A 25,912-nucleotide genomic window follows, 5' to 3' on the forward strand; every position below is an offset into this window, starting at 1 on the left:
TGCGTGAGAAAAGGTTTGTGTGATAATTTCTAAGAACTCACTCTCCCTTGTCTCAGCAGTGGTGACAGCTGCCTTCTCTTTCAGATTCCCTATCTCCGGCCAGGTACCAAGACATGCCAGCCACACCTGCTCCCACTCATCCCTTCCCTTGCCCACCAGTGTCTCGGATGGTCTACAGCAATGGAACCCTCCCAGAAGTCCTGCTCCAACGGGTTTTCGTGACCATGTGACTGACCCTGAATTGAAACACGATGATGGAATGCTTCTAAATACACATTCTTCTTGGAAAATGTATGAGGTTTTTGCCTTAATTTTTAAAATGGAATCTGAGGCCTTGGTTCTTGGATGGACTGTTGGTGAGAGGTAAGACGAAAAGGTTGAGTGGCTATGTTCTAACACACTCATGCTTCCTGGCCCCACATGGTTTCTAAACCCAAATAACATTGTCCATCCAAGGTCTGCCCTAGACCGTGAGCAGGGAATCATAACCCTATTTTTTTCTCTGGTTTCTGATGCTCCCCGTCCTCAATTACCACTTTGCAAAATGAAGGCACTTCCTTAGCTGATTTAAACTTATGGGAGGGAGGGAGGGATATTGGTAAGGTGAGCTGCATCCAATGACGTTCTGCTCCTGGACTTGGTACCTGGATGTGGTCCTTTGTGAAAGTTTGTCAGGCTGTGTATTCATGATCTGAGTACTTTTCTGTATATATATTTTACTTCAAGCAAAAATGAAAATAGAGGGCTTCCCTGGTGGCTCAGTGGTAAAGAATCCACCTACCAATGCAGCTGACACAGACTGGTTTGATCCCTGGTCCGGGAAGATCCCACAAGCCATGGAGCAACTAAACCCGTGTACCACAGCTACTGAGCCCGTGCTCCAGAGTCCATGCTCTGTGACAAGAGAAACCGCCGCAAGAAGAAGCCCGCGCACCGCAGCTAGAGAGTAGTCCCTCCTCGCCACCACCAGAGAAAAGTCCGTGCAGCAACAAAGACGCAGCACAGCCCAAAATAAGTAAATAAATAATCTTTAAAATTGAAAACAAGGCATATGTACTAAGAAACTTTTACAAAGATGCTTTTCTTAATGCTCTTTATGATATTAAAAATTGGAAATATCTTGCATTCATGAGAGGATTGGTAAAATAACGTTTATCATACCTGCAAAACAGAATATTACATAGCCATTAGAAATATTGACAAAAGTGTATATTTATTCACTGAGAGGTGTTGAGTAAACAATATAATATGAAATAAGTTAGAAAAGAAAGTATATTCCAAAATATTAAGGAAGTAATCATCTTTGGGCAGAATATTGGTGTTAATAAAGTTAACTAATCTGAGGCGCTTGTTACAAATTCCTGAGTCCCCACACCCAGAGATTCTCTTTCAGTCTTCCCCTACCCCCAACCATACACGTCTATACACCTAGGTAATTGTTATGTTCCTATCCTTTTGGGGGCCCTTGGACTCCTTTCAGAATCTATGGAAACTATGGATTCTTGCCCCCAAAATGAATGGACACGCCAAATCTTGGATACAATTCGGTGGACCATGCCTTTAGTTAAGAACCCCTAGTATGGGGTGAGAGGCTGACCTCATTTTCCTCTCGTTCTTATTTTTTCTCGGAAGACTCTTTGCTCCCATCTCCTTAAAGGTCAAGAACCTCTGCCAGGCAGCCCAGGCCCCAGGGTCATTGCCAGGGTCGGAGCACATTCCTTTTGTGTGTTTTTGTAGGGTTCCTGGAGCCACCCAGAGGGAACCTACCTGGTGGGATATTAGGCAGCGGGTTGGCTGCAGGGTGGCCCTGAAGCCTGCTTTGAGAGCGTGCCTGTGTCACCCAAGGCTGTCTTCCCACCCGTGCAGGATAGCGCCCCCCGGAGTGCGGCCTTCTCTGCTGTACAAGTCTGAGGAAGCCGTCTCCAAAGTTTTGATGCTCCATTTTTTCTTTTTCTTTTTAAACTTTATTTTGTATTGGGGTATAGTTGATTAACAAAGACAGTTAGTTTCAGGTGAACAATAAAAGGACTCAGTCATGCATAAACGTGCAGCAGCCATTCTCCCCCAAACTCCCCTCCCGTCCAGGCTGCCACATAACACTGAGCAGCGTTCTCTGCGCTGCACAGTAGGTCCTTCGTGGTTATCCACTTTAACTATAGCAGTTTGTACATGTCTGTCTCCAACTCCCTAACTGTCCCTCCCCCACAACCTCTCCCCGACCTCTCCCCGACCTCTCCCAGCAGCCACAGTTTCGGTCTCTAAATCTGTGAGTCTCTTTCTGTTTCGTAAGTTCATTCGAATCATGTATATACCCTACATTGATGCTGCTTCTTGATGACAACAGAAGTCCCTCCATTCATCCTACATGTGTGCTGTTCTGGGCCCTACACGGAGATGGGAAAATCTCCTGCAGTAAAACAGGAATGGGGTCGAGGCCGTGGCTTGGCTTTAAGGTGAGCAGCAGCGTAAACTTTAGAGCCCTAAGAATATTTTATTAACACCTTACGAAGAGAGAGCCTCTTTTTGTGTATATCTGTAGAAGCCATGGACTCGCAGGCAGGGGCAGGCTCTGTGGCCTCTGAGGGGAAAAGAGGCCGTCCAGGAGAGTCAGGTCTGTTTGGGACCAGAGGCGTCGGTGACGTGAAGACAAGCGGGCTCGGCCAGCAGGTGGCGTCACCGGCCGGGCTGGGAGAGCAGCTCATCCCAGGAAACCAGATCCTGCTGCTGTCCTCCTTTCCAGCACAGACCTGACTCCACTACTTGCGAGCCGATCCTTTACCCGAGAGGACTACCGCCCTGACACCCGCGGCGTGGGGTCTGCAGTGCCCGTGGGCGTCACCACGGTGCTTCTCCCTTGACCCCCCAACATGTCCCCAGTTCTACCCCGGGGAGCATCTCGGTTTCAAGTCCCTGGGGGCCGCTCCTTCCCAGTCTCCTCCTCTTGGCTCCAGGGTGAGCTGCCAGGCAGGATGAACTGGGAGGGCAGGACAGCTGTCTTAGCCTTGGCATAATAAAAAGAAAACCCAAACACTTTTCTTCTTTTTTAATATCTAAAATTAAAAAAAAATACCAAACACCCCAAATCCAACAACCCAAAACAATCCCTTTGAACGTGCCTGGTCCCAGGTCCCATTTCCAGTGCTGTTCTGAAGAAGCTGCCTGCTGGCAGCTCTGGGGTCCTGTCCCTGGGGAGGACCCAGGGGGTGGGCGGAAACCATCCGCCTTTATCCCAGCACCTGGGACAACCAAGGACCTGACTTCTCAGGAAGACTGCCAGGACTGTTTTAAAGACATGTGGTTGCCCTGGGAGGAAGTTTTCCCTGGAGTCTGGGTTGAGGGCTATTTCTTGTGGAGAAACTTCATTTTATTGCCTAAAAGAGAAAATAAGAACATTGCACCAGGCAGACAAAAGAGCTGAGTTAAAATCCTGCCCTTTGCACACCAGCTGTGGTGTGGACAACTGGGGCTCCCACACCACCCCCGAGCTTCACCCCAGGGCTCAGGAGAAGTTGGGGGAATTTCCCTTGCCTGGGTGCCCCCTGCACTCCTCATGTGCCTCCCCTGTGAATAGGGATCTTTTGAAGGGAAGACTGTCAGAGCTGCAGACTGTCAGTTGCGTCTGAAATGGTGACACAGGAAGCATATGGACTGTCACGCCTCCCTGGGAGCCCTGAGGGGAACAAACACCCGGCCCTGTGGAAGGTCAGTGGTCTCTTCCCAGGCACCGGCCCCCCTGGGTGAGGCTCTAACAGGTCCTCCGAGGGGCTGTCCTCACCGCAGCTCTTCCTCACTGGGGCCTGCTCCCTCCCCCTCTCATGCTTTTTGCTTTCTCCTCCTCCATTTCCTACCAAGGGCCTTTTTGGCTGGTTAAACTGCAGTCTTTGTTGAAATTTTTACATTTCCACTTCTCAGGGTTATCTGGAGACTGGCCCAGGTCTCTACCGCCAGGCCCCCTTCTCTGGTTCCATTCATCATACTTCTAAGCCCCACTCCCCGGAAGACTGAAGATGTGGGAGGTAAGAGTGAAGGAAGAGCAACACAGCCAGGGCCCAGGAGGGCAGGGAGAGGGCCGTGTGTCCTCAGCTTCTGCTCCGGGGACAGGGCAGAACAGGAGGGTGGGAAGATGCCGACTGGGCCCAGTGGGCGCAGGCCTCAGAGTTCAGCATCATGAGCCCTGGCTCCAGTGGCAGGAACTGGCCTGGCAGGAACTGGCCAAGACCCCGTGGCCCCGGGGGGCTGCTGCCAGGAACCCAGGCCCCTGGGCCTCACCTAGTCCCTTCAGGAACCTGTTGACACCGCTGTGCTCTCCGCTGGGGAGTGTTTCCAGGTACTCCTGGGCTCGGACCTCAAACAGACCTGTTGAGAAATCCCCACCACTTTAGCTCCCTCTCTTGCTGCTCCTACACGTGTTCGGTTCCTTACTGCCGCAGACAAGAGAAACCTTGCCGCTGAGACGGAGCTGCTCTAGAAACATGCTTTGAATCGTAACATTTAAAAGGGTTTTTTTTTCTGACCTTATAATTGCCCAGCCTCGTGCAGTAACTGTCTTTGGAAAGCTGTCAAGCTAGCTCGTACGTGAAGTCCTGCTTTTCCTCGATGAACACCTTCCAAGCACCCGCCCTGTGTCAGGCCTGTGGTTTCAGAGAAGAACCAGACGGTCCCAGCCCTTCCCTTCTCCTTGAGATCTCCCGTAAGAGGGCCCCTGGCCAAGCGGCCTGCCTCCTGGGAGCCTGGCTGCCATCTAGGGGCTCAGCTGGGCGGGGCATGCAGGTCACCTCAGCGGGCAGGGACCGTCAGTTCTCGCCCAGGGCTGGAGCCTCAGGCTACTGTCTTCATCTCCCTCTGATCTTCTATCAAACAGTGATCCGTGTGTGTACCCGGCAGGTCTTCTAGTGAATTCTTTCCTCAGGAGCTGTGTGCCTCCTCCTAGGCTTTAATCCACCTTCTCTTGTCTCTCTGGATACCCTCATCAGAATCATCCGAAGCCCCTTTCTGCATTGCACAGAGCTCTGGGGACGTGGAGCTTTGCTGCCTTAGCTCAGGGTCTGCAATCGCGGCACCAGAGGACACCCAGGCCTGGGTCAGCTGCTCCCACACCCCAAACCCTCGTCACTGGGTGGCCTCTCCTCAGGGTTAATCATCTATCTCTCCGGTCCTCTGGCCTAGCTCCTGCCTGGGCAGCCTTTCCTGCTATTTCTAGCTTTCAGATTCCCCAAAGGACTTAAAGAGCATGGAAGAAAGAGACAGGAACGGCTTCATCCTCTTCCGCACACTTCCCACTCCTGATCCCTAGCGGCGTGATGGAACCCAGCAACAGGGACAGGGACACTGAGGGAGACAAGGGGAACCTGAGGAGCAAGGGACGGGAGGGGGTGGAGAGAGGGCCCTCAGACTCCCCAGGCCGGGGAAGGGGGTTCTCTGCCGTCCTCCTTCCCCATGTCCAGCCCGCTGGGCACTGGTGGCAGCACACGGAGCGGAGGGTGCGGGCCAGCCTCTTCTCCTGTGCATCCCCAGGGCCCTGCGGAGAGGGTGAGGAAGGAGGGCAGAAGGGACAACAGGAGGCCTGAGGAAATGGAGGAGAGACGGCCCAGAGAGGGGAGGGAAAGGGTGTCCCTGGGAGTCTGGTCAAGCTGGGGAGGCGTGGACACAGGAGAACTCGCACTGAACCGGAAGCAGGGTTCTGGGCGTGGGGAGCAGAGGGAACGCGACACCCGAGGAGACGGCAGGGCCCCCGACCTTTGGCGTCCTGCCGGCGCAGCTCCCGCTCCTGGATGAAGCCCCGGAACGTCTGGGTCTCCATGAAGACCTCCAGGAACCGGCGGAGGCTCTTGGAGGAGACGGCCTTGCGGAAGGCCTCTCGCTGCAGCTGCAGGGTCCTCTCCTCGCGCTCACCCGCCGTCAGGAACAGCGAGTAGTGGCCCACGATCTCCACGAAGAAGCGGACAAAGGCTTCAGACACCACCTCGTTCAAGGGGCTGGACTCAGGGCCTGAGCAGAGCAGGGGAGGACCAGGACCGCTGAGGGTGGAGGCAGAGCCTCTGGGACGAACCAGTCAGAAAAGACAAGGATGCTGTTCCAGGCCCCTGGAAGGCCGACTGTGATGATCCATGAAAGAGGTTCCCCGCAGTAAGCCTGTCATTTCTTCCTTACCTTTAAACAGACCTTTTAGGGCTAAACTGGGGGTGGGGTGGGAAAGGTTTTTCCTACAACTCGCTGCTGAAGGGGATGAGCGCCAGCCTTTCCCCTTGGACACCTTGCTGCTCGTTTTCCGACTTAACCCCATGTCAAGTGGACATGCCCATAGTCCATTGCTCCCTGACTCCAAGGATGGAGGCGGGGGTGCAGTCTGGGAGGTGGTTGAGCATTTACCTCGCTTGCCGTCCGGGGGCCCGTCATCCTGCTCACTAGCCAGGTCATTTCTCTGCTCCAGAATGTGTTCCAGGGCTACCTGAAGCTTCCGGGGCAGAATGGAGTCTTCATCGTCCATCTGTAAAGCAGAAAAAACGTGAGTCATTGTCCCAGCATTTCTTGGGACAGTGGCCGCACCCTGGCCAGAAGGACACAGCGGATTCTGCAGGGCAGGCCCGGCACGATTCCTGGTTTAGTGGAAAGAACACAACTTCGAACCAGAGGCTTGAATCTTGATTCCACTCTTAACAAGCTACAGGGCCTCAGCTTCCTCATTTGGTAAAACAAGTTACCTCTCTGTGAAGATTATATGCAACAAATAAGATGGCGATGAATGAAACTGAAGAAGATACAAAATAAGTGGAAAGATATTTTGTGTTCATGGATTGAAAGAATAAATAGTTAAAATGTCCATGCTACTCAAAGCCATCCATAGATTCCATGCAAATTCCTATGAAAATTCTAATGATCTTTTTCACAGAAATAGAAAACAAAAACCCTAAAATGTGTATGGAACCATAAAAGATTCTGTGTAGCCAAAACAATCTTAGGAAAGAACAAAGCTGGAGGCATCCCAATTCCTGATTTCAAACTTTATCATGGAGCTACAGTAATCAAGACAGGATGCTTGTTACTATTGTTCAGCCGCTCAGTCCTGTCCAGCTCTTTGCAGCCCCACGGACTGCAGCATGCCAGGCTTCCCTGTCCCCGCCCCCCCTTCCCCGCCCTCTCCTGGAGCTTGCTCAAACTCACGTCCATTGAGTTGGTGATGCTATCTAACCATCTCATCCTCTGTTGTCCTTTTCTCCTTCTGCCTTCAATCTTTCCCAGCATCAACTGGCATAAAAACAGGAACACAGACAAACAGTGGAGGACAGGGAAGCCTGGCGTGCTACAGTCCATGGAGTTGCAAAGAGCTGGACACGACTGAGTGACTGACCAACAAGATAAACAGAACAGAATCGAGAGGCCAGAAATAAACCCATTCATATGTGGTCAACTAATATTTGACAAGGGAGCTGAATATTCAATGGGAAAAGGGTGGTTGCTTACCTAAATGGTACTGGAAAAACTGGACATCCACATATGAAGGAAAGAAATTGAACCCCTATCTTGTACCTCTCCCCCAAATTATGTGGATTTAAAAAAAATGGATTACAGACTTAAATGTAAGACCAGAAACTGTAAAACTGCTGGAAGAAAATACAGGTGAAAAGCTCTTTGACACTGATTTTGGCAACGATTTTTGGGGATATGACGACACCAAAAGTACAAGCCACAAAGGCAAGAATTAACAAGTCAGAGTCCACACTGAAAAGCTTCTGCACAGTAAAACGATCAATCACCAAAACAAAAAGGCAGCCTCCAGAATGGGAGAATGTACATACATAGACACAGACATATACACGCACGATGGAATATTATTCAGCTTCAAAAAGAAAGACACACTGATGGACCTTGAAGACACAATGCTAAGTGAGGTAGACCAGACAGCAAAAGATAAATACTGCACCTTCTCACTCATATGTGGAATCTAAAATGCTGAACTCAAAAAATTAATTAAAAAACTGAACTCATAAAAACAGAGAGTAGAGAGGTGGTTACCAGGGGCGAGGGGTGAGGAAAAGGGCAAATGTTGGTCAAAGGGCACAGATTTCCAGCTATCAAACGAGTACATTCTGAGAAGTCTAATGTCTAGTTTGCTGATTATAGTTAAAGCATACTTAAGGTTGGTCCAGTGGCTAAGACTCTGACCTCCCAATGCAGGGGGCCCAGGTTCGCTCCCTGGTCAGGGAACTAGATCCCACATGCCATAACTAAGAGCTAGCAGAGCCAAATTAATAAATTAAAAAAAAAAAAAAGTAAACTTAAAAGTTGTTAAGAGAGTAGATCTTAAGTGTTATCCCCCCATACAGAAGTAATTATGTGAGGGGATGGAGGGGTTAACTGATCGTATTGTGGTTCTAACTTCTCAATGTATACATATATCAAATCATCATGTTGTACATCTTAAATTTAAATATGTTATATGTCAATAATAGCTCAGTAAGGCTGGGAGGAATTAAATGCAACACAATTAACTTGTGAAAGTTCCCTGCACCTAAGTGGCTACTCAATAAATGTTTCCCAATGCCCCACCCCACAAGGTGGCTAATTCTTATCAGGGGGCTCTGGACAGGGCAGATGACCGAATGATTGAAAGCTGGCTTTATGATCTGGGTCTCAGAGCAAGAGGGCGGTGGGGATGGGCCTACCCAGAGGGCCCTTGGAAAGTGAAGGTAGATGGAACTAATGATAAAGAACAGCATTATCATGCATAACTTTTCAGTGGCCACTCCAACTTTATTTTATTCATTTGGCTGAGCCAAGGAGCATGTGGGTTCCCCTACCAGGGACTGAACTACACCCAACCCTCAGTCTCTGATAATGAAAGCAGTTTATGAACATTATAGAAAATGTATGAGAATATTAAAACAATCTAAAATTGCTCATAATCTGTCTCCTTTTCAGTCTCCCACTCTAAGACAACCAGAATTGATGTTTTGGTGAGTTTTCCTTTCTATCTTTCTATATATATATATATATATTTTTTTTTTCCCCCTCATTTCTATCCTTCAAAAAAAAAAAAAGATCAGCAAAGTAATGTATATAATTTTTATCCTGATTTTTCCTCTTCATATTATATCATGAACTTTGCTGTCAAATATGTAAAGACATGTTGAAAAAGGTTAAGTGTCTACTGTTATAACCTACACAAAGATTCTGTCAGCAAACCATTTTGTGACAGAGCCCACGGGAATCAATCCTTCGTCCAAACCCCTCTTCTCTGGCCGCTGCCTCCTGTCCTGTCCTCAGTCAAGCCCTGGCCAGGGACCGCCCCGGCCTGCTGGCCTGCCCTGTGATTCCAGGCCTACCACAGGGCTGGAAAGGTGAGCTCCAAACAACAAAGAGGTGAAAACAGAGCAAGCAGTGGGTTGAAGCTGGGAGGCTGTTTACTCACCTGTCTGAGGAACCGATCGTTGACGAGGTCGACCACAAGGACCTAGGAGGTGAGGAAGAGGGGCTGTTACTGCAAGCAGGGAGGGCTTCCGGAGTAGAGACGGGCTGTGAGCCTTCTTCCTGCCTGGCACCGCATGGGGGTGGAGGGGGCCAACTGTGGTTTCCTGACACTGCCACCGAAGCCACAGATGATGACGGGGGAGGAGGGAAAAGCTTTCCAGACAGGCATGCTTTCAACGCTGTAACCGCAGGCTAGGACACGTGTGGGCCCAAGGCTGGACTTCTGCCCTGTTCCTGGACTGGCTAAGGCAGAGCCGCTCCGGCTGGTTTTTAGCGTGTGGGTCGCTGAGACAGAGAGACAGGCGAGAGCCCCAGCTTGTTCCCATTCCACTGGACTGTGCCACCCCCGCCAGGCCTCCCCCTCCTACCTCCCAGTTACCCACTTAGTCTTGTCATTTCTCTTAATGGGATAAAAGGGGAGAGACCCAGAGGACCAGACCCAATGGGACAGTAAGCCAAGCTGCAGGAGCTGGGCTTCCATGAGTCAAGGCTTTCAGGTAAAGCACGTTCGTCTTCCTTGCTCAGAGTGAGGCTGAGACCCGGGGCCACAACTAGGGAGAGACAAGTGAAGGTCCAGGGCGCAAAACTTAAGAAGGTGGCCACTCACGGGATCACACCGTGTGGACCGCTGGCTAAGATGGAGGATGAGCAGGGGGCCTGCGTGCCCACCATGTTTCCACAATAGCAGGAACCACGGGCTCTAACACAGGGGCCGGGAGCTGAGAGGGGCTGTCCTTCCTTCTCACACCCTCTCCTGGGGGTGGAACTGAGCCGTCTGCAGGCTCACAGGGCACCCAGGGAAACCCTCTGCAGTTCACACTCACACACTCAAAGACCTGAGTCTGCTGGTTAATCTTTAACGAGACTGTAGGACCACCTTGGCAATTAGAGGAGCTGCGTCTGGGGACACTGGGAGGGTTCAAGCCTGGCGGTTCTGTGCAGCATCACTTAGTCCTCACGGTTCTGCTCTGACTGCTGGAAGCTCTCAGTACTGGAGACAGAAACCGTTTAGAGGAAGGGGCTGGGACTCAGGAACCACAGAGACGCTAAGCAGGACTTTTGTCATTTGGATACAGAACTCAATCACTGAACACATTTAGCTTATTGCCTTTTTAACTGATATGAAAAAGGACCTACTTATAGGGACACAGTCCTTCTCAAGACTTTGTTATTGGCCCAAAGATGAGTTCCAGTTACCATTAGCTCTTCATGTGCTTTCTTCCCATGGCAGAGGGGTGGACAGGGGAAGGATAGGGCAGATGGCTCTTTACCGACTAGGTGTATTAAAATCTAGTAAATCGTTGGTTAGGCTTCCCTGGTGGCTCAGAGGTAAAGAATCCACCTGCCAATGCAGGAGACATAGTTTTCCATCCGTGGATCGGGAAGATCCCCTGGAGAAGGAAATGGCAGCCCACTCCAGTATTGTTGCCTGGGAAATCCCGTGGACAGCAGTCCGTGGGGTCACAGAGAGTGGGACACGACTCAACAGCGACAAACTGTTGACTGCAGCCCTTCTCAATGGGTGCTGGTTCCTTTAGAGGGGAAACTGAGTCTGCAGTCAAGAGGTTCTGCTGAAGCTGACTTGGTGGGGGGGTGCTGACTCACGGACAAAGCTGTGGGGTCCCTTCCCCCGCCCCTGCCCCCACAGGGAGCTCACCTCCTCCAGCGGCAGCTCCCTGAGCAGCGGCAGCGAGCTGGTGAGCAGCCCGATGAGGAAGGGCGTTGGCGAGCACACGATGTCGATCATGGCGGGCGGCAGCACGGGGATGTAGGTGTGCTGCCAGGCGAAGGGGTAGATGGCCGCCACCATCGCGTGGCAGCAGGTGGACAGGGTGCTGCGGCGGGGAGCGGGGGAGAGAGGGCCGCTTCAGGAGGGCGGGCCGCCCCCACCAAGACGCCAGCCCCCTCACCTCCCCCACCCACCGCAAACCCCCGAACAGCGAAAGCCGCCTTCCTCATGGGTGCTGCTTCTCTTAGAGAAGAGGCTTTGTACTGGAACCCACGTCCTCTCCGCCGAGTGTGGACACCTAGGTGTCGCCAGGGCAGACAGGGTGCGTCCTTCAGTGCTCAGGTGCAGCCGTCCGCTCCCAAGGGCTCAGTTGTGTAAAAGGGAAATTCACATACTTCTTGCCCAGGTTTCAAAACACAGAGAAATAACGACGTTGAGAGGCAGACTCAGTCTCTCTTAAAGCGGGATGATCATAATGTAGCCATGTACTGGCGAACGCTGGGCCTGACAGTTGTGTGGGATCCACAAGGCTTTGCTGCACGTGTGCTCGGTTTGTGGAATGAACGGGAGGGAGCATCGCCTTTATATCATTTCTGCGGAGCTGCAGCGCTGTGACGACTGGTGGCTTCCGAGAAGAGTGAGGGCAGACTTTCTCTTCTGCCTCGAAATCGCTTCTGATCACTAAGTGAGCCTGCCCCCAGCGGTTCCCCCTCCTCTCATCCCGATATGCTGTTTCTAAAGTGGTATGGGCTTGGAAACTCTAGAAGCTTGTTAGAAGTGTCTAATGCAAGAGTAAACCAAAGTGAGGGCCCAGTGGATTCGCCGGAGTATACCGGGTCATCTTCGGTTCCCTGTAACCAACACCGCATCTGTTAGGACACCTTCTGAATGTTTGCCCCGGCTCTCAGCTGCGCTCTGTTCACGTCAAGTTGCAAGGAAGCTGAGTTCTGGATGGATGAATGCTCCTTTACTGCGTTCCCATGATGTCACACACCTATAATCTCGTTGCCATAAAACTTTCCTGAACCCATCGAAAAAATCACTTCGCTCTGGTTCACTTAAGAAGAAGTGGACTAAAAAATAATGGCTAGCAAGTGAACTCCACCAGGCAGAACGAGACACGTACTGTACGATTCCAGTTACATGAGGGACTTAGAATCAGCACATGCATCGAGACAGAGTAGAAGGGAAGTTAGCAGGGGCTGGAGGAAGGGAGAGGGGCACCATGTTGCTTAGAGAGGACAGAATTACAGTTGAGATGATGAAAAAACTCTGGAAATGGAGAGTAGTGATGGCTGCAAACACTGTGAATGTGCTAAATGCCCCTGAATTGAACACTTAAATATTATTAAAATGGTAAAATTTATGGTTATGTATATTTTACTGCAATAAAAAAGGAACCCTCCCCAAATCATTTAGATTCCTCTGAATCTAGTAAGTTCCTCTGCATCTAGCACCCCCTGAGACATCCTTAACATATGCACTAGCCCTCGTTTCGATCCTGCTTCCATTTGGGGGCTCCTAACCTAATAAGTGAAGGCAATGGCAAGCCACTCTTGCCTGGAAAGTCCCATGGATGGAGGAGCCCGGTGGGCTGCAGTCCATGGGGTTGCTAGGAGTTGGGCACGACTGAGCGACTTCACTTTCACTTTTCACTTTCACACATTGGAGAAGGAAATGGCAACCCACTCCAGTGTTCTTGCCTGGAGAATCCCAGGGACGGGGGAGCCTGGTGGGCTTCCGTCTATGGGGTCACAGAGAATCGGACACGACTGAAGTGACTTAGCAGAAGCAGCAACCTAATAAGTGAAAGTGAAAGTCACTTAGTCACGTCCGACTTTTGGCGAACCCATGGACTATACAGTCCGTGGAATTCTCCAGGCCAGAATACTGGAGCTGGTAGCCGTTCCCTTCTCCAGGGGATCTACCCAACCCAGGGAGCAAACCCAGGTCTCCCGCATTACAGGCAGATTCTTTATCAGTTGAGCCACTAAGGAAGCCCAACCTAATAAGAGCCATGTTGAATCTTGTCAATTTATCAGTATGTCTCCTGATCTTCCTGTTCTCTATCTTAGCAAATAATCAATCTCCTAATACTCACTGGAGTCATGAGATACCTCTCAGTACTGGAGCAACCACATATTTCACTGATACTTGGTCTTATGTTTTCTTTCAAATGATCACCCTCAAAATGAGAAAGATGATACCCCAACGTTTTGTTTGTTATCACTACAATGGCTTCTTTATTAGCTGAGTAAGGGTGAGACAGACTAAAGTTTGGACTTATACCAAGAGAGCAACATCAATAATTCAGTCAGCAGCGTGCAGTGAAGTGACTTCTGCCTTTTAAAAGATCTTCTTGTACGCCATTTAGCAACTGAATAACAACAGACACCTCTCAATAGCACTCTGAGGCTGCAACTATTATTATCACCATTTACTCTTTAAGAACTACTAACGGCCTCTTTCCACAACTGAAATATTAGGTTACACTATAAAAATACTAGCAAATGTAGTTTTTAAACCTGTAAATAAACCCTACCCATTATGTTAAATTAAATCCTAAGGCATTGAGACATGATACACACTTTTTTTTTCCATTCTGTAAATCATTGTTTTCTCTCTGGATTCAATAAACGTAAAGACTTTTTAAAAAAATCGTCTTGAAAAGCACAGGAGCTTTATTTCTTAAGGCATCACTTTCTACCAGATAAGTCAAGAATGTTGATACTTTTAGTGAATTGCTGATCATTTACGTTTAATTTCCTTGATCTATAGATCACTGAATGTGCTGAGTTTACTTTGTTCTAAAACTTTGATTTTTTATGGCTCAGAGGTTAAAGCATTTGTCTGCAATGCAGGAGACCTGGGTTCGATCCCTGGGTTGGGAAGATCCCTTGGAGAAGGAAATGGCAACCCACTCCAATATTCTTGCCTGGAGAATCCCATGGGCGGAGGAGCCTGGTGGGCTACAGTCCACGGGGTTGCAAAGAGTCGGACATGACTGAGTGACTTCACTTCACTTCACTTCAAGCTGTATTTGTGTGTGGCCAGTCTACAAAGCTGATCTGCTCAAGTACTATGGGTCATGACTTAGAAAACTAGAAGGACATCATAATATAAACAAGAATAGTCATGTGTAGAGCAAGTTTTTGCAGACTATAATTTGCACCCTATTGGGGGTCCTGAAATAATTTCAGTGGGTAGTGATCAGCATTAAAAACAACTACAACAAAAATAATGTAATAGAAAATAAGAGAGTATGATGCATTTTTCCACAACTGTAAATGACTATATGTATGTATTATGTGGGGTGTATATTAGGTCTGAATATAAAATGTTTTTCTAATTGTGGACTGTAGTAAAAAGGCTTGGAAGCCAACGATTTTGACTAGAGAGCTGGGGGTGGGGTGTGGAGGGGAGTGGGTAGCAAGTGATGGTTGAGCTGGAATTTTGATATGTTACACCTTTTACTGGGATGTTGGCTTTCATTTCCAAGTGGCTAGTAGGAGTTCTTTAAAAGAGACCCTAAGAAGGAATTTCCTGAAGGAAGCCTTGTGTATGAAATCCACCGCTTTTTATAGCACATTTGTTATTAAGCTCCTAAATAGCACTTGGAGAAAGAGTGGATCATGCAATGGTGTAGGTCGTGGACTCCGTCATCCATGGTCCCTTCAGCAAGTTTCTGAAATTCTCACTTTTTTAGTCAAGGGCTCCTCAAGTGGCACTAGTGGTGAAGAACCTGCCTACCAATGCAAGAGATGTGAGAGACTCGGGTTCATTTGCTGAGGTGGGAAGATCTCCAGGAGGAAAGCCTGGCAACCCATTCCATTATTCTTGCCTGTAGAATTTCATGGACAGAGAAGCCTGGCCGGCCACAGTCCATAGGATCACAAAGAACTGGACATGACTGAAGCAAGTTAGCACTTTAGTCAAGTCACTAAAGGAGAATAAAAATGCAGCACTCCTGTTTAAGAGTGCATTTACATTTCAGAGGTGTGGTTTAAGCATTTCTGACTCCGGGGAAGTTACAGAAGCACAGAATTTTAGAGCTGGAAGTGATTTTAGAACTCCAGATGGTGAAGGACAGGGAAGCCTAGCATGCTGCAGTCGATGGGAATCGGATGCTCCTGAGCAACTGAATAACAATAACGAACCCCAGACTAAAAGAGGTTAAAGTAACTTCTGCATTGGGGTGAGGGCAGGGTGGGGAGCGAGGAGTATTGCGGATGGGAGAAGGTAGAGAGATTCAAACTGCGGAATGGAGGCACAAAGAGGCATAGCCAGAGCCTTTGGGTTTTTCTTGATTAATGCAATAGAAAAACAAATCTGTGGATTTTGCTAACGGTCCAGTGGTTAAGACTTTGGGCTTCCAATGCAGGGGGCATGGGTTCGATCCCTGGTTGGGGAACTAACATTCCACATGTCGGGTGGTACCACCAAAAAACCCCAAATAAAAAGTTTTTTTAAAAAGTCCAATTAAAAATGAAGAAAAAGAAATCTATATAACATTTAAACCAATTCAGAGGAATGGCCTCCTGCCCTTTTGCCTTCTTTTGGCCTCAGCCCTGGAGGAAGCAGGTCTGCGGGGAATCTCCCCTTCTCTCCAATGCTCCTGTACTTTGTGTCTCTGGCTGAAGCCCAGGGGTCTGGGGAGGGGAGGGTGTGTGGCTCAGCTGCAGCGAGTGTGAACCAGCTGGGAGGGGAAGGTAGCTGGAACAAGTAGAGAATACAGTGATAAGCAATGGAGCAGTAGATGCACAGGGCAGGTAAAGAAATGTCATGGAAAGAAGAAATGCATTCATTTAACTGGAATGCAGGGAGCTGAGGGACACTGGTACTCAGTCTGCTGTTGCTGTTTAGTCGCTAAGTCCATACTCAGTCTTGATGGGGACAAATGACAACTCAACTGTGTCATCTGTTGGCCATGTAGGTTGGTACTGCTGCTGCTGCTGCTAAGTCACTTCAGTCGTGTCCGACTCTGTGTGACCCCATAGATGGAAGCCCACCAGGCTCCCCCATCCCTGGGATTCTCCAGGCAAGAACACTGGAGTGGGTTGCCATTTCCTTCTCCAATATGTGAAAGTGAAAAGCGAAAGTGAACTCGCTCAGTCGTGTCCGACCCTTAGCGACCCCACGGACTGCAGCCCACCAGGCTCCTCCATCCATGGGATTTTCTAGGCAAGAGTACTGGAGTGGCTTGCCATTGCCTTCTCCAATGTGTGAAAGTGAAAAGTGAAAGGTTGGTACTACCACTGTTAATTCCGCTAACAAGTGTTTTTTATCTGTTTGCTTTTTAAACAGTCTGATTGCTGTTGCAGCTGAGTCCCAATGTTTCCCACCTGGTTTCTACTGCCACCTGGTTAGGTGGCACCTGTGGAGCACAGGGGTCAGGAGCCACCCAAGAGGTGGGCGGTGCAGGCAGTGTCGCATCCCTCTTGTTCTCCAGCCCTGTCCAATATTCTAAAACAAAATTCTGCCTCTTGAAACACTAGAAGGAAAGGTCAGATTCTGCAAATTATACAGTAAGTGGCAGCTGTTCCTTCCAAATAAATGGTAGAAGAGGGGCTTCCCTGGTGGTCCAGTGGTTAAGAATCTGCCTTGCAATGCAAAGGACACCAGTTTGATCCCTGGTCTGGGAAGATCCTACATGCCGATCCTACATGCCACAGAGCAACTAAGCCTGTGCGCCACCCACAACTACTGAGCCTGTGCTCTAGAGCCGAGAGCCGCAACTACTGAAGCCCGAGTGCCCTAGAGCCCGTGCCCTGCAACAAAAGAAGCCACTGCAATGAGAGGCCTGCACACCACAATGGGAAAGTAACCTCCGTTTGCCATAACTAGAGAAAACCTCCGTATAACAACGAAGACCCACCACACCCCAAAAATAAGTGAATCTTAAAAAAAAGAAGGGATTATTCTGAGTGTAGCTTGTTGAGATTTTATTCCCCCACCCATAAAGGCTAGAGGAGCTCCCATGGGGGTGGGCACTGCTAGGACTGGTGGTTTCTTAGGAACACGCAAAGTACAGTCTACAGTTCTAGGGATGCTAAGGATGACTTTTCAGGCTCGCTTGCCACTTAATGTGGAGCCTTACTGAGCATCTGCTGGTTGGAGGAGAGGCAGAGTTTTTGAAGGAAGTTCTAGGAGGGAGCCCTGGCAGCTGGCTCGAATTACAGTGGGGGTGGAGGAAAGGAATGCTGCGCGCCCCCCCCCACCCCCGCAGCTGTGATCAATTTGCACAAAAGCGAGGGAGGGAGGAGATGCCCCAGTGGGAGGTTGGCTGGGCCACAAGGTTAAAACATGGGCACAGGGGAGAAGGGTCAGGTCCCAGAATGCTTTGCTACTTGGTGGTGGTTCCTGAGGGTTTAAGCATTAGTCCAGAGACACCAGGATACAATTCTGAGCACTCAGATTCTCTTGGAGAAGACGCTTCGGTTCTGGCTGCTACAAAGCCCTTGTGCCCTATGTGTTGTTGTTGTTTAATCCTCAGTCGTGTCTGATTCTTTCCGATTCCATGGACTGCAGCACGCCAGGGTTTCCTGTCTCTCACCATCTCCGGAGTTTGCTCAAGCTCACGTCCATTGAGTCAGTGATGCCATCCAACCATCTCATCCTCTGTCTTCCCTTCTCCTCATGCCCTCAATCTTTCCCAGCACCAGGGTCCTAGCCCAATTTGCAGTTAGTTATTAGGATGCTCAGCAGCCTCCCAATTCACCCAGCAACCAGAAAGAGTCAAGCACAGAGCCTTCTCTAAGATGCTACCAGAAAAGCGAAGGATGAGTTTCCAGAATTGGAGAGACCCCAGGAATTTGCAGGATGAAACCATCAGCATCCTTTAGGAGTCCTGGCAAAGCGTCTCTCCCTTTGTGCATGGTTCCCAGGAACCAGAGCGAGTGGTGACTCTGATGTGGTCTGGTGCCTGCTGAGAGCTAGTGGGAGGTGGCTGCCATGCTTCCATTACTGTACTTTCAGACCTTGAAGAAATGTGTCACCGAGTTAAAAAAGAACCCAGGCTGGACCTCAACAAAACTGGGTCTGCTACTCTCTGTGTGATCTCAGGTAAAGCTCTTCTCCAGGTCTCAGCTTCCTCATCTGTAACATAAGTGGGCGTTCCAGCTTTAATGTCTGCCAGCTACGAACTATGAGAGAGAGACAGAAAGCCAGGAACTGGAAGGAGGAGCCAGGAGCTGAAAGTAACTGACGCTGAAAAAACCCAGGCCTGGAGGGCAATTCTGGAGCTCACTGATGGAGACAGGACAGAAGAGCAATGGTGACATCTCATCAGAGGAATTAGGGGATACAATGTTGGACAGTTTTTAAGTTGTCGCAGTAAGCCCCGCAGTAAGTGTCGAAAGACTGCACTTAGAGCCCGCACATCCTGGAGGGACCTGACTCCAGAAGAGAGCTGGAGTATGCTATATCTGAGATTCTGTTGGTGATGGGTTTGGAGTCAAAGACAATTTGTGGCTATGCTATTGTCTAAACCTTGCTTCAAAGTTATCTTGGTGTTCATAGGCGAAAAAAAAAAGGTAGTGAATACTTAATGTGTAATCAGTCTGATGGCATTTTCATAGCACTCTGCTGAACTAAACATAGGTATCTCCCTGTTAGCTTCTTGAGGACCTCTGAAGTAGTACTCTAGAGGTCGGACCACCAAGGTGGCGGCTACTCACACTCTCAAGTAGCCCTTGGCAAAGTCACTTGCCTGGAGAGGGTGTGCCACAAACCCAACCTTTTTCTGAAACACTATGGTGCAGCTGATTGAGACAGGATACAGGGCCCCATTTAAACCTACAGAAACTGATTAAAAATGAACTAAAAGGAACACACAACAAGATGTAGGTGTACAGCTACACATGGACTTATTTGTGTAGTCACCCCATGTCAAGGCCAAGGTTCAAGCTCTACTATTTGTCTAGATTTGACCACCTAATCCCACTTGTCATTAGCTAGAAGTCTGTTGTTTAGCTTCTGGTGTGAATGCACTATGGAAAGATAAGTAAGTTTCTCGAATATTAAAAACCGTTGTCCTGCCTAAAACTTTTACACAAATTTTTTATGTGCAGCTCTGACTCTCTTATTCAGCCTAGTGTGTAGATTTGGCCAAAACCTTGGGAACTGAAATTAATAAACGAAAAAACAAAATGTTTATCATCAGGGAAATGAAGAAAGGGGTATAGGGAAATATTTATTTAGGTTGTTATGACAACAGAACAAGCGATCACAACAACATTCTTTCTTTCCCATCTGCTAAACTTTGGCTTGACAGAGCCTTAAGAAACACTCAACGTCCACTGTAAAGATGAAACGGAGCAAGAATGTTATTCTAAATTTGATAGATTTTTGGCTCCACTTAAAACCCTTTTATAACTCATACAATATTTGCCACAACTCCCAGCTATTTCCTCTTGCAGTGGGCAGATGCACTTGCAATGATGAGGAAATGAATTGTGTGGTGGGGGAGGGTGCTGGTGGCAGTGACCACAGGCCTCCGCTCCGGCAGGCTGATGCTCACCCCGGGATGTCATGGGGCCACTCACTGAGTCTGCGGCGTGCCCTGTTCTCATGCCCTGCTCCGTGGCCTCGAGAAGATGGGGGGCTACAGATGGGAACCTGGAGCAGCAGCTGCTTCCACTTCCAGCTGAGCAGGGCTAGAAATCAGGGCATGCACAGCCCATAGAGAGCAAGTGGTGCCCGCTGATGAGGATGAAAGCGCGGGCTGAACTTAGGCTGAAGGTTTTCTTCAGAGACTTTCCCAGGTCAGACGACTTGCAGCCAGCCACTGGTTTGTCATGGCCTAGCTGAAGAATGCTTCAATTCCCTAGAGCTATTTTCCCATAAATCAGAAGTAGGTGGAGGCTGATTCCTCCCAGAGGAACCCCTTAGGTGGAGCAGGCTGGAGAAGAGAACACGGGTTCTGGCTTTCTCACTCAGGAACTTCACACGCACCATGTTCTCTGGCGGCGTTTCCGTGCTCTGATCATTAGCGAGGTCCCTGTTTCATAGGTGAGCCAGACTTCCTGTGCGAGCTCTCTGTTAGGGGAGGGGGCAAGTCTGAGGGTCAGAGAGACCCCCAAAGAGGAGGCTGTGCTGAGGCCCCCTCAGAAGAAAGCACTTAAAGCTGCAAGAGGAGGTAAAGATGGTGCCCTGACATGTGAGCACAGGCTAGCGCAGAGGCCTGGGAGTCCTGGGAGAGTGGATCCGTAACACAGGGTATATTTATTTATCTTCAACCCAGATAAGGTTAAACGGGGTGTTAGAAGGGTACTCACAGTTAGTTACCTTGGCATCTCACCATCCTGAGGTGCCTATGTTTAGAATCACTCTCAGGAAAATGCTATCCAGATGGTTTCTACTGAATCAGACCCCCTGGGAGAGGAGTGGGCCATGTGAGGGTGGGATCCTGCAGCATCTGAGCTGGAGGGGTCCTATGAGAATCACACAGCTGTCCCCTGGGGGACTGGAAAGCACAGGATGCCTGAGATGGATGAGTCCTGGGTCAGGAATGGGGGCAGGGTACTTCAGCAGGTCCGGGACCAAGATTGCTGGGTGGGCAGACACCAAGGGGGTATGGCAGACACCTGGGGCACCCCAGCCCATGGACTCGGAGAAGGTCAGAACTGGGAGAGACTCTGGAGGTTCCCTCAGCCACCTGCCTCCCGGGGGTCCCGGAGGGAAGGGTGGGTGGGGTGGGTGGACCCAGGAGAGGAAAGCACAGATGTCTGAGCTTCCTCAGGAGACAATTCTGGCTAGACTGCCAAGCACGTTGTGATGGCATGTTTTTAAAAAGACTGTCCCTATGTATCTAGGTAGACAGACAGCCTCACAGATACTCCTCTATTCTACCCAGACCATTGGCGGCCTGCTCGCCGCTCATCTTCTCTGGAGCCAGCTACCCGTCTGATCCCAGCTCTCCCACTGACCCTTCCTTGAGCAAAGTGACTTCACTTCCGTGTGCTTCTTAGTCTCCCACTAACAGAACCGAACTGATGAAATTCTCGAGAGGCTGAGAGAATGGGGGAGCCCAGCCCAGGGCAGCTCCCCAGTTCCCTATCTCAGGGCTCAGCTATTGCTATTCTCATTAGGTTTACGCACTGTGCTTTCTGCCTCAGTGCTCTCAAGGCCTTTCTTTCTCTCTTTTCCCGCCTCTTCAGATCTGCACTTAACTAGTGTTGGCTGAAAAGAAATTTATTGAGCGAGAGAGAGAACACTTGAAGCCATTTGTAATGGGACAATCATGGGCTACTTCTGGGGACAACGAGACACCGGAGCCCTAGCAATTCAGAGCTCTGAGTGGCTGGGCACTTGTTTCCTAAATGAGGAGACCCAGGGCCAGCAGCTGAGGACGTTCAGGCCTCCCCACTGCCTGGGAAGGCCCCTCCCATGGGATGGGATGTGTCAGCCTGAGTGTTGTCAAGGGTCTGCAACGTAATTTCAGTATTTCATACACATATGCATGCACATGCCCACACTGGCTCTGGACCCAAAGAGGGCACCCAAGTTATCCACGTCCCCACCCCCCACCCGACAAAAATCCTGCCTCCTCAGTGCCCCACGGCTGGCAGCTGCTGCAAAAGAAAACAGCCAGTGGGCAGTAAGAGCCTTACGGCAAGAACAGCGTCCTGAAGCCATGGCTGGCATTTTACCCTCTTGTGGGTGTTTGCTGCTCCAAGAGACTAAATCTCTCAGGGCAGAGTGCCAGGCACCCTGGGAAGCGGGGTGATGACAGAAATCCCAAAGTCCCTCCAATCAGACCACTGCAGTGACTTGTCTCCTGCCAGGGCAGGAGGGGAGGGGGCTGGGAGGACTGAGCAATACCCGGCAGTGGGTGGGCCCTATGCTCAAGGAGGGCTTCCTTTCATTGTCTCTCATGACAATAGCTCTGTGTGAGTCCCACCTGTCAACACAGAAGTCTCTCCAGGGACAAGGTGGAGTGGCCAAGTCCTTCTCCAGAGGTCTCTGTCCTAAGCCCTTCCGGGGCTTAGCAAGCCTCTGACATATGCCTGCTGCTGCCCTTCAGGGATGCCTGTCTTTGATGTGACTCCCTTCCTTTCTATTCCCACCTTCTCTTTTCATCGTCCCTTTGTGAGAAAAATAGATGCTATTATCCCTTCTCCTTCCCCCCTGAAGAAAGCCTGGGTTAGAGCAGGGGGCCACAGGTCCTGGTCCCCTGCTCCTCTTGAGTCACGTCCATCTTCTCAGATATTTGGGCAGGCGGGACCCTTCCTGAGCCAGACATCTTTAAACCAGAAGCAAGCGCCCCTCAGGACTATTTGCCCCATCTCCACTCCCCAGAGGGCCTTTCACTCCTGACCTGGGTCTGTCGGAGATCCATCACTTTCCCGTCCTCCCAAGGAAAGCCTGAGAATCCGACAACTATAAAAACGGTGGAGAGTGGGGGATGGTGAGGCTTCCAGAGAATACAGAGAGTCACTAGAACACTGTGAAATCTGATCCTGGTCACGGAAGGTTTATTCCTCATCCTCAGCTTGCAGGCCCCCACCTTGAGAACTCCCTGGTCCGAATCCCCCAGTGCCCAGGGATCTTGGAGGGCTGCCCGCAGCACCAGCTGCAGGCTAGAGGCAGGGCCTGCTGACAAGAGTGCACAGAGAGTACAATACCTGTGACATTAAACGTGAATAGCTAACTCTCAGGCAGGCCGGGAGCAGCCTGGGAGGAGCCCGGTGGCTGCGGTCCAATGACCAGCGTGAGCAAGGTGACCAGATGGGCTGCGGTGGAGACAGGGCTGGAGTCCATCTCCCACCGCGCCTCCGGACGGAATCCACATTCACACGCTTTGTCCTTTGCACTCTTCTTTCCCTTTTCTTCTTCTTCCCTTTTGTTTTCTAGAGTCGAGAGTCATTATTTCCTCTCCAAGCCGATTTTTACATGTTTTTGGCACGGCTTCTTTCCAGATGGAGTCTCAGCTGGCCTCTCCCGCTTGGCCGGCTCATCTCGAGCCAGAACCCACGTCTCAGCCCTCCCTGGAGCAACAGCCACCACTTGTGCCTCTGCACCCTCAGTCCCAAAGTGAGGAAGGCTCTGATTCAGTATTTTGAAATGATGAAAATGCCAAGAATTCTTTTTCTTTTTTAAAATTCAGAATTAACCCCAATCCTTACCAGCATCTTCTTCAGGATCTTCTTTGATTTGTGACCTGGGCTTTGCCAATCACCAAATGTGACCACTAGGATGTGGGTGCACCCTGCTGGGCAGCGGGTCCGTGTGTGTGTGTGTGTGTGTGTGTGTGTGTGTGTGTGTGTGTGTGTGTGTGTGTATGTGTGTGTGTGTGTGTGTATTCTGTTAGCATGCGTCTGGCTCTGTCTGTGCTCCCGCCTGATCCTGCAGCCCTCCCGGGAGCCGGGCCCTGCCTGCCTCTGCCAGTTCCTGGCTCTCCTTTCTATTTCACTACACTGAGCTGCTCTGCAGTTCCTGAGGAACTCTAGGCCTCCCCTCTCCCTGCTGTTGTACCGACAGCTCCTTTTGCCTGGAACATGCTTTCTACTTGCTCTTGGCCTTAAGATGCAGGGAACTCGTCTCGTCTACGAATGAGAACGCTGTGCCTCTAGTCGGCCTTTACAGCATGGTACTGGGTGGTCTCTCTACTTCTCCATCCCCACCCTGGACTGAGGCCTCTTGAAGCACAGCTCTGTCTTTTCCCCGTTTCCCCAGCACACGGTAGGGTGCCCAGCACCTAGCAGAATTAGTGAACAGCAGGCCAAGTACCAGATGAGCAGAGTGCAGAAGTGCAGGCTCAGCTCATGTTACACAACTCGGGGGACTCACAAGCCTCCAGCCTCAGCTGCCCGCTGATTCTCACTCCTGCAGAGGAGCTGCCTCTGAACTCCAGGCGATCCCCCGCTACAGGTTCCACCCCGTGCGAGACTGATGGTCATGCAAACACTTTGGAGACAGTGCGAGACTGACCGTCGTGCAAACACTTCAGTGGCAGTTGCCAAGGTTTGATACCTGAGCTTGTCTGCGATGAAGATGACCCTCCTTTCCAGGAGCAGGGAGGCAAAAACGCAGAGCAGGTGTCGGATGCTGAGAGAGGAAAAGAGAGACTCAAAGTCCACGTGTTCGAGCCGGGAGTCCAGTGGACGGCACAGTTCAATCACCTGCCGGGGAACACGAGCAGCATGAGGGGGCCTGCCTGGTCAGCCAGGCCTCTCACGCACCAGGCAGGCCTGGGGCTCTGTGGTCCTCAGCATGGAGGCCCACTGCCAGGGGAGGAGGGAGAGAAAAACAGGAAAACCAAAGGGACTGGGGAAAGAAAGATGTCAGGAGATTGGGAAAGGAGGTACGTTTGGTAGGGACTCGGTCTCACAGGTGCGTGTGAGGGTAGCTGGCATGGAGGCGGGGAGACAGGACACAGAACCAGAGCCCCTCGGGCCATGATGGCTGGGGTCCACCCCCTCCCACCCCATCGATGACACATGTGAGCCCCCACAGGGAGTTTTGAGGGCCGGTCCCTTGCAGTCCCACAGCAGAATGTCTATCTCACAAGGGACTCCCAGGCTCACAAAGAAGGACGAGCAGATCCAAGCACTTCTTTCAAGGCTCCCCTCCTCTACAAGGCAATTCTTAATGAACTCAACCCCGCTCCAACCCCTCCCCAGGGATGGCTCCAGCTTGTACGCTTAGCGTGCACATATCTCCTAACTCTGTACTTGTTGGCATGTTCCTGAGTTCATCTCAAGTCACTGCTCATGTGCATGCTCTTTGTGGTGAGCAGAACCTGGCTTCTGCTCTCAGCGTGCACCGGCCTGGTGCTGCCTGGACTGAGGGGCTCACTAGGGTCAACATCCCCGTGGCCAAGTCACCTGCATCCGTATGGGGTGGTTTAGGATTCTCCAGCAGCAGGGAGACCGCTGCTCTCTGTGCTGGGAAGTTGAGCGGTTCCAGAATATCCCAGACACATCCTCGTCCTGCCCCCGTCCCCAGAGGTGACCTGCTTTTCCGAAGGCCTTTAGAACTGGAGGCTCAAGGCTGAACAGGTCACATACAAGGACAGGAAGATGAAAACAAGCTCTGGTATCAAATCCCACCCAGCCAAGGAAAGGGACATGCTTCAAAGTCTGGGATGAATGAAAAGTAGCACCTGAGCTTGTCTTCCCCTAAAAGAATCTGCTTTGCATATTAAGTGGTAGTGGTGATATAGATCAAAACCCGAAAAAGGTTCAAATACGATTTATGAAGGTGGTGGGCTATTACGAGAAGCTAAAGATGTTCATTTCCCTGGCACAGTTTTCTCATCCAGCAACCAACGGATGGACTGGAGTTAGGGTGGAATTTATGACTCTCTCACAGATGGATGATCTGGGCCAGCTTGAGGAGCAAGAAGCCACCACTGAATGTGACAGCCCACTGAAAGCCAGCCCACAGGATCACTGGGACCTGATCACTGTCAGGGCTACGCCCTCTGGGACAGGAGAGGACTCTGACGGCATACCTCAGTTCCTGATCCGGGCAAGAAGTTCTTGACCACAATGGTTTTGCCTAGGGCTGGGAAGGGGGCTTCCATAACGCTCCTCATGAGAGGCTGGACGAGGGCAGGAGAGATGCCTCGTCTTTTTTCCACCTCATCCAAGATCTGCAAGGGACAGAAAAGCAGCTGAGCTACCCTGAAGTCAGGCTGCGAGGTGGAGCTCTCTTCCAGATGAAGGGGGCCTGCCACCGAGGCTGAGGAACCGTGGGGAAGCCAGGGGGTCC

At 50.4% G+C, this 25,912-nt stretch overlaps 1 protein-coding gene across 5 annotated transcripts in view; it reads right to left on the bottom strand.

The window, feature by feature from the left end:
* Positions 1-3,028: 3,028 nt before the first annotated feature.
* The window catches only part of DENND2A (DENN domain containing 2A), a 101,847-nt gene continuing 78,963 nt past the window's right edge, over positions 3,029-25,912 (bottom strand). For 3 of the 5 annotated variants that reach the window (XR_016037083.1, XR_016037082.1, XR_016037081.1), the window contains 9 exons: positions 25,653-25,793; positions 24,170-24,318; positions 11,126-11,303; positions 9,410-9,451; positions 6,370-6,487; positions 5,737-5,988; positions 4,270-4,356; positions 3,529-3,670; positions 3,029-3,371 (listed from right to left, as the gene is read on the bottom strand). Coding sequence is in view for 2 of the 5 variants with exons in the window: in XM_055421371.2 (XP_055277346.2) it covers positions 3,340-3,371; positions 4,270-4,356; positions 5,737-5,988; positions 6,370-6,487; positions 9,410-9,451; positions 11,126-11,303; positions 24,170-24,318; positions 25,653-25,793 (999 nt within the window). In the remaining 3 variants the exon portion in view is untranslated. The remainder of the gene's footprint in view (positions 3,372-3,528; positions 3,671-4,269; positions 4,357-5,736; positions 5,989-6,369; positions 6,488-9,409; positions 9,452-11,125; positions 11,304-24,169; positions 24,319-25,652; positions 25,794-25,912) is intronic. The other 2 variants (XM_055421371.2, XM_088834694.1) reach the window with 1 other exon arrangement.

The sequence above is a fragment of the Moschus berezovskii genome, chromosome 3 (genome assembly GCF_049115385.1).
Source record: "Moschus berezovskii isolate FMDL1 chromosome 3, NW_MosBer_1.0, whole genome shotgun sequence".
NCBI classification, from domain to species: domain Eukaryota; kingdom Metazoa; phylum Chordata; class Mammalia; order Artiodactyla; family Moschidae; genus Moschus; species Moschus berezovskii.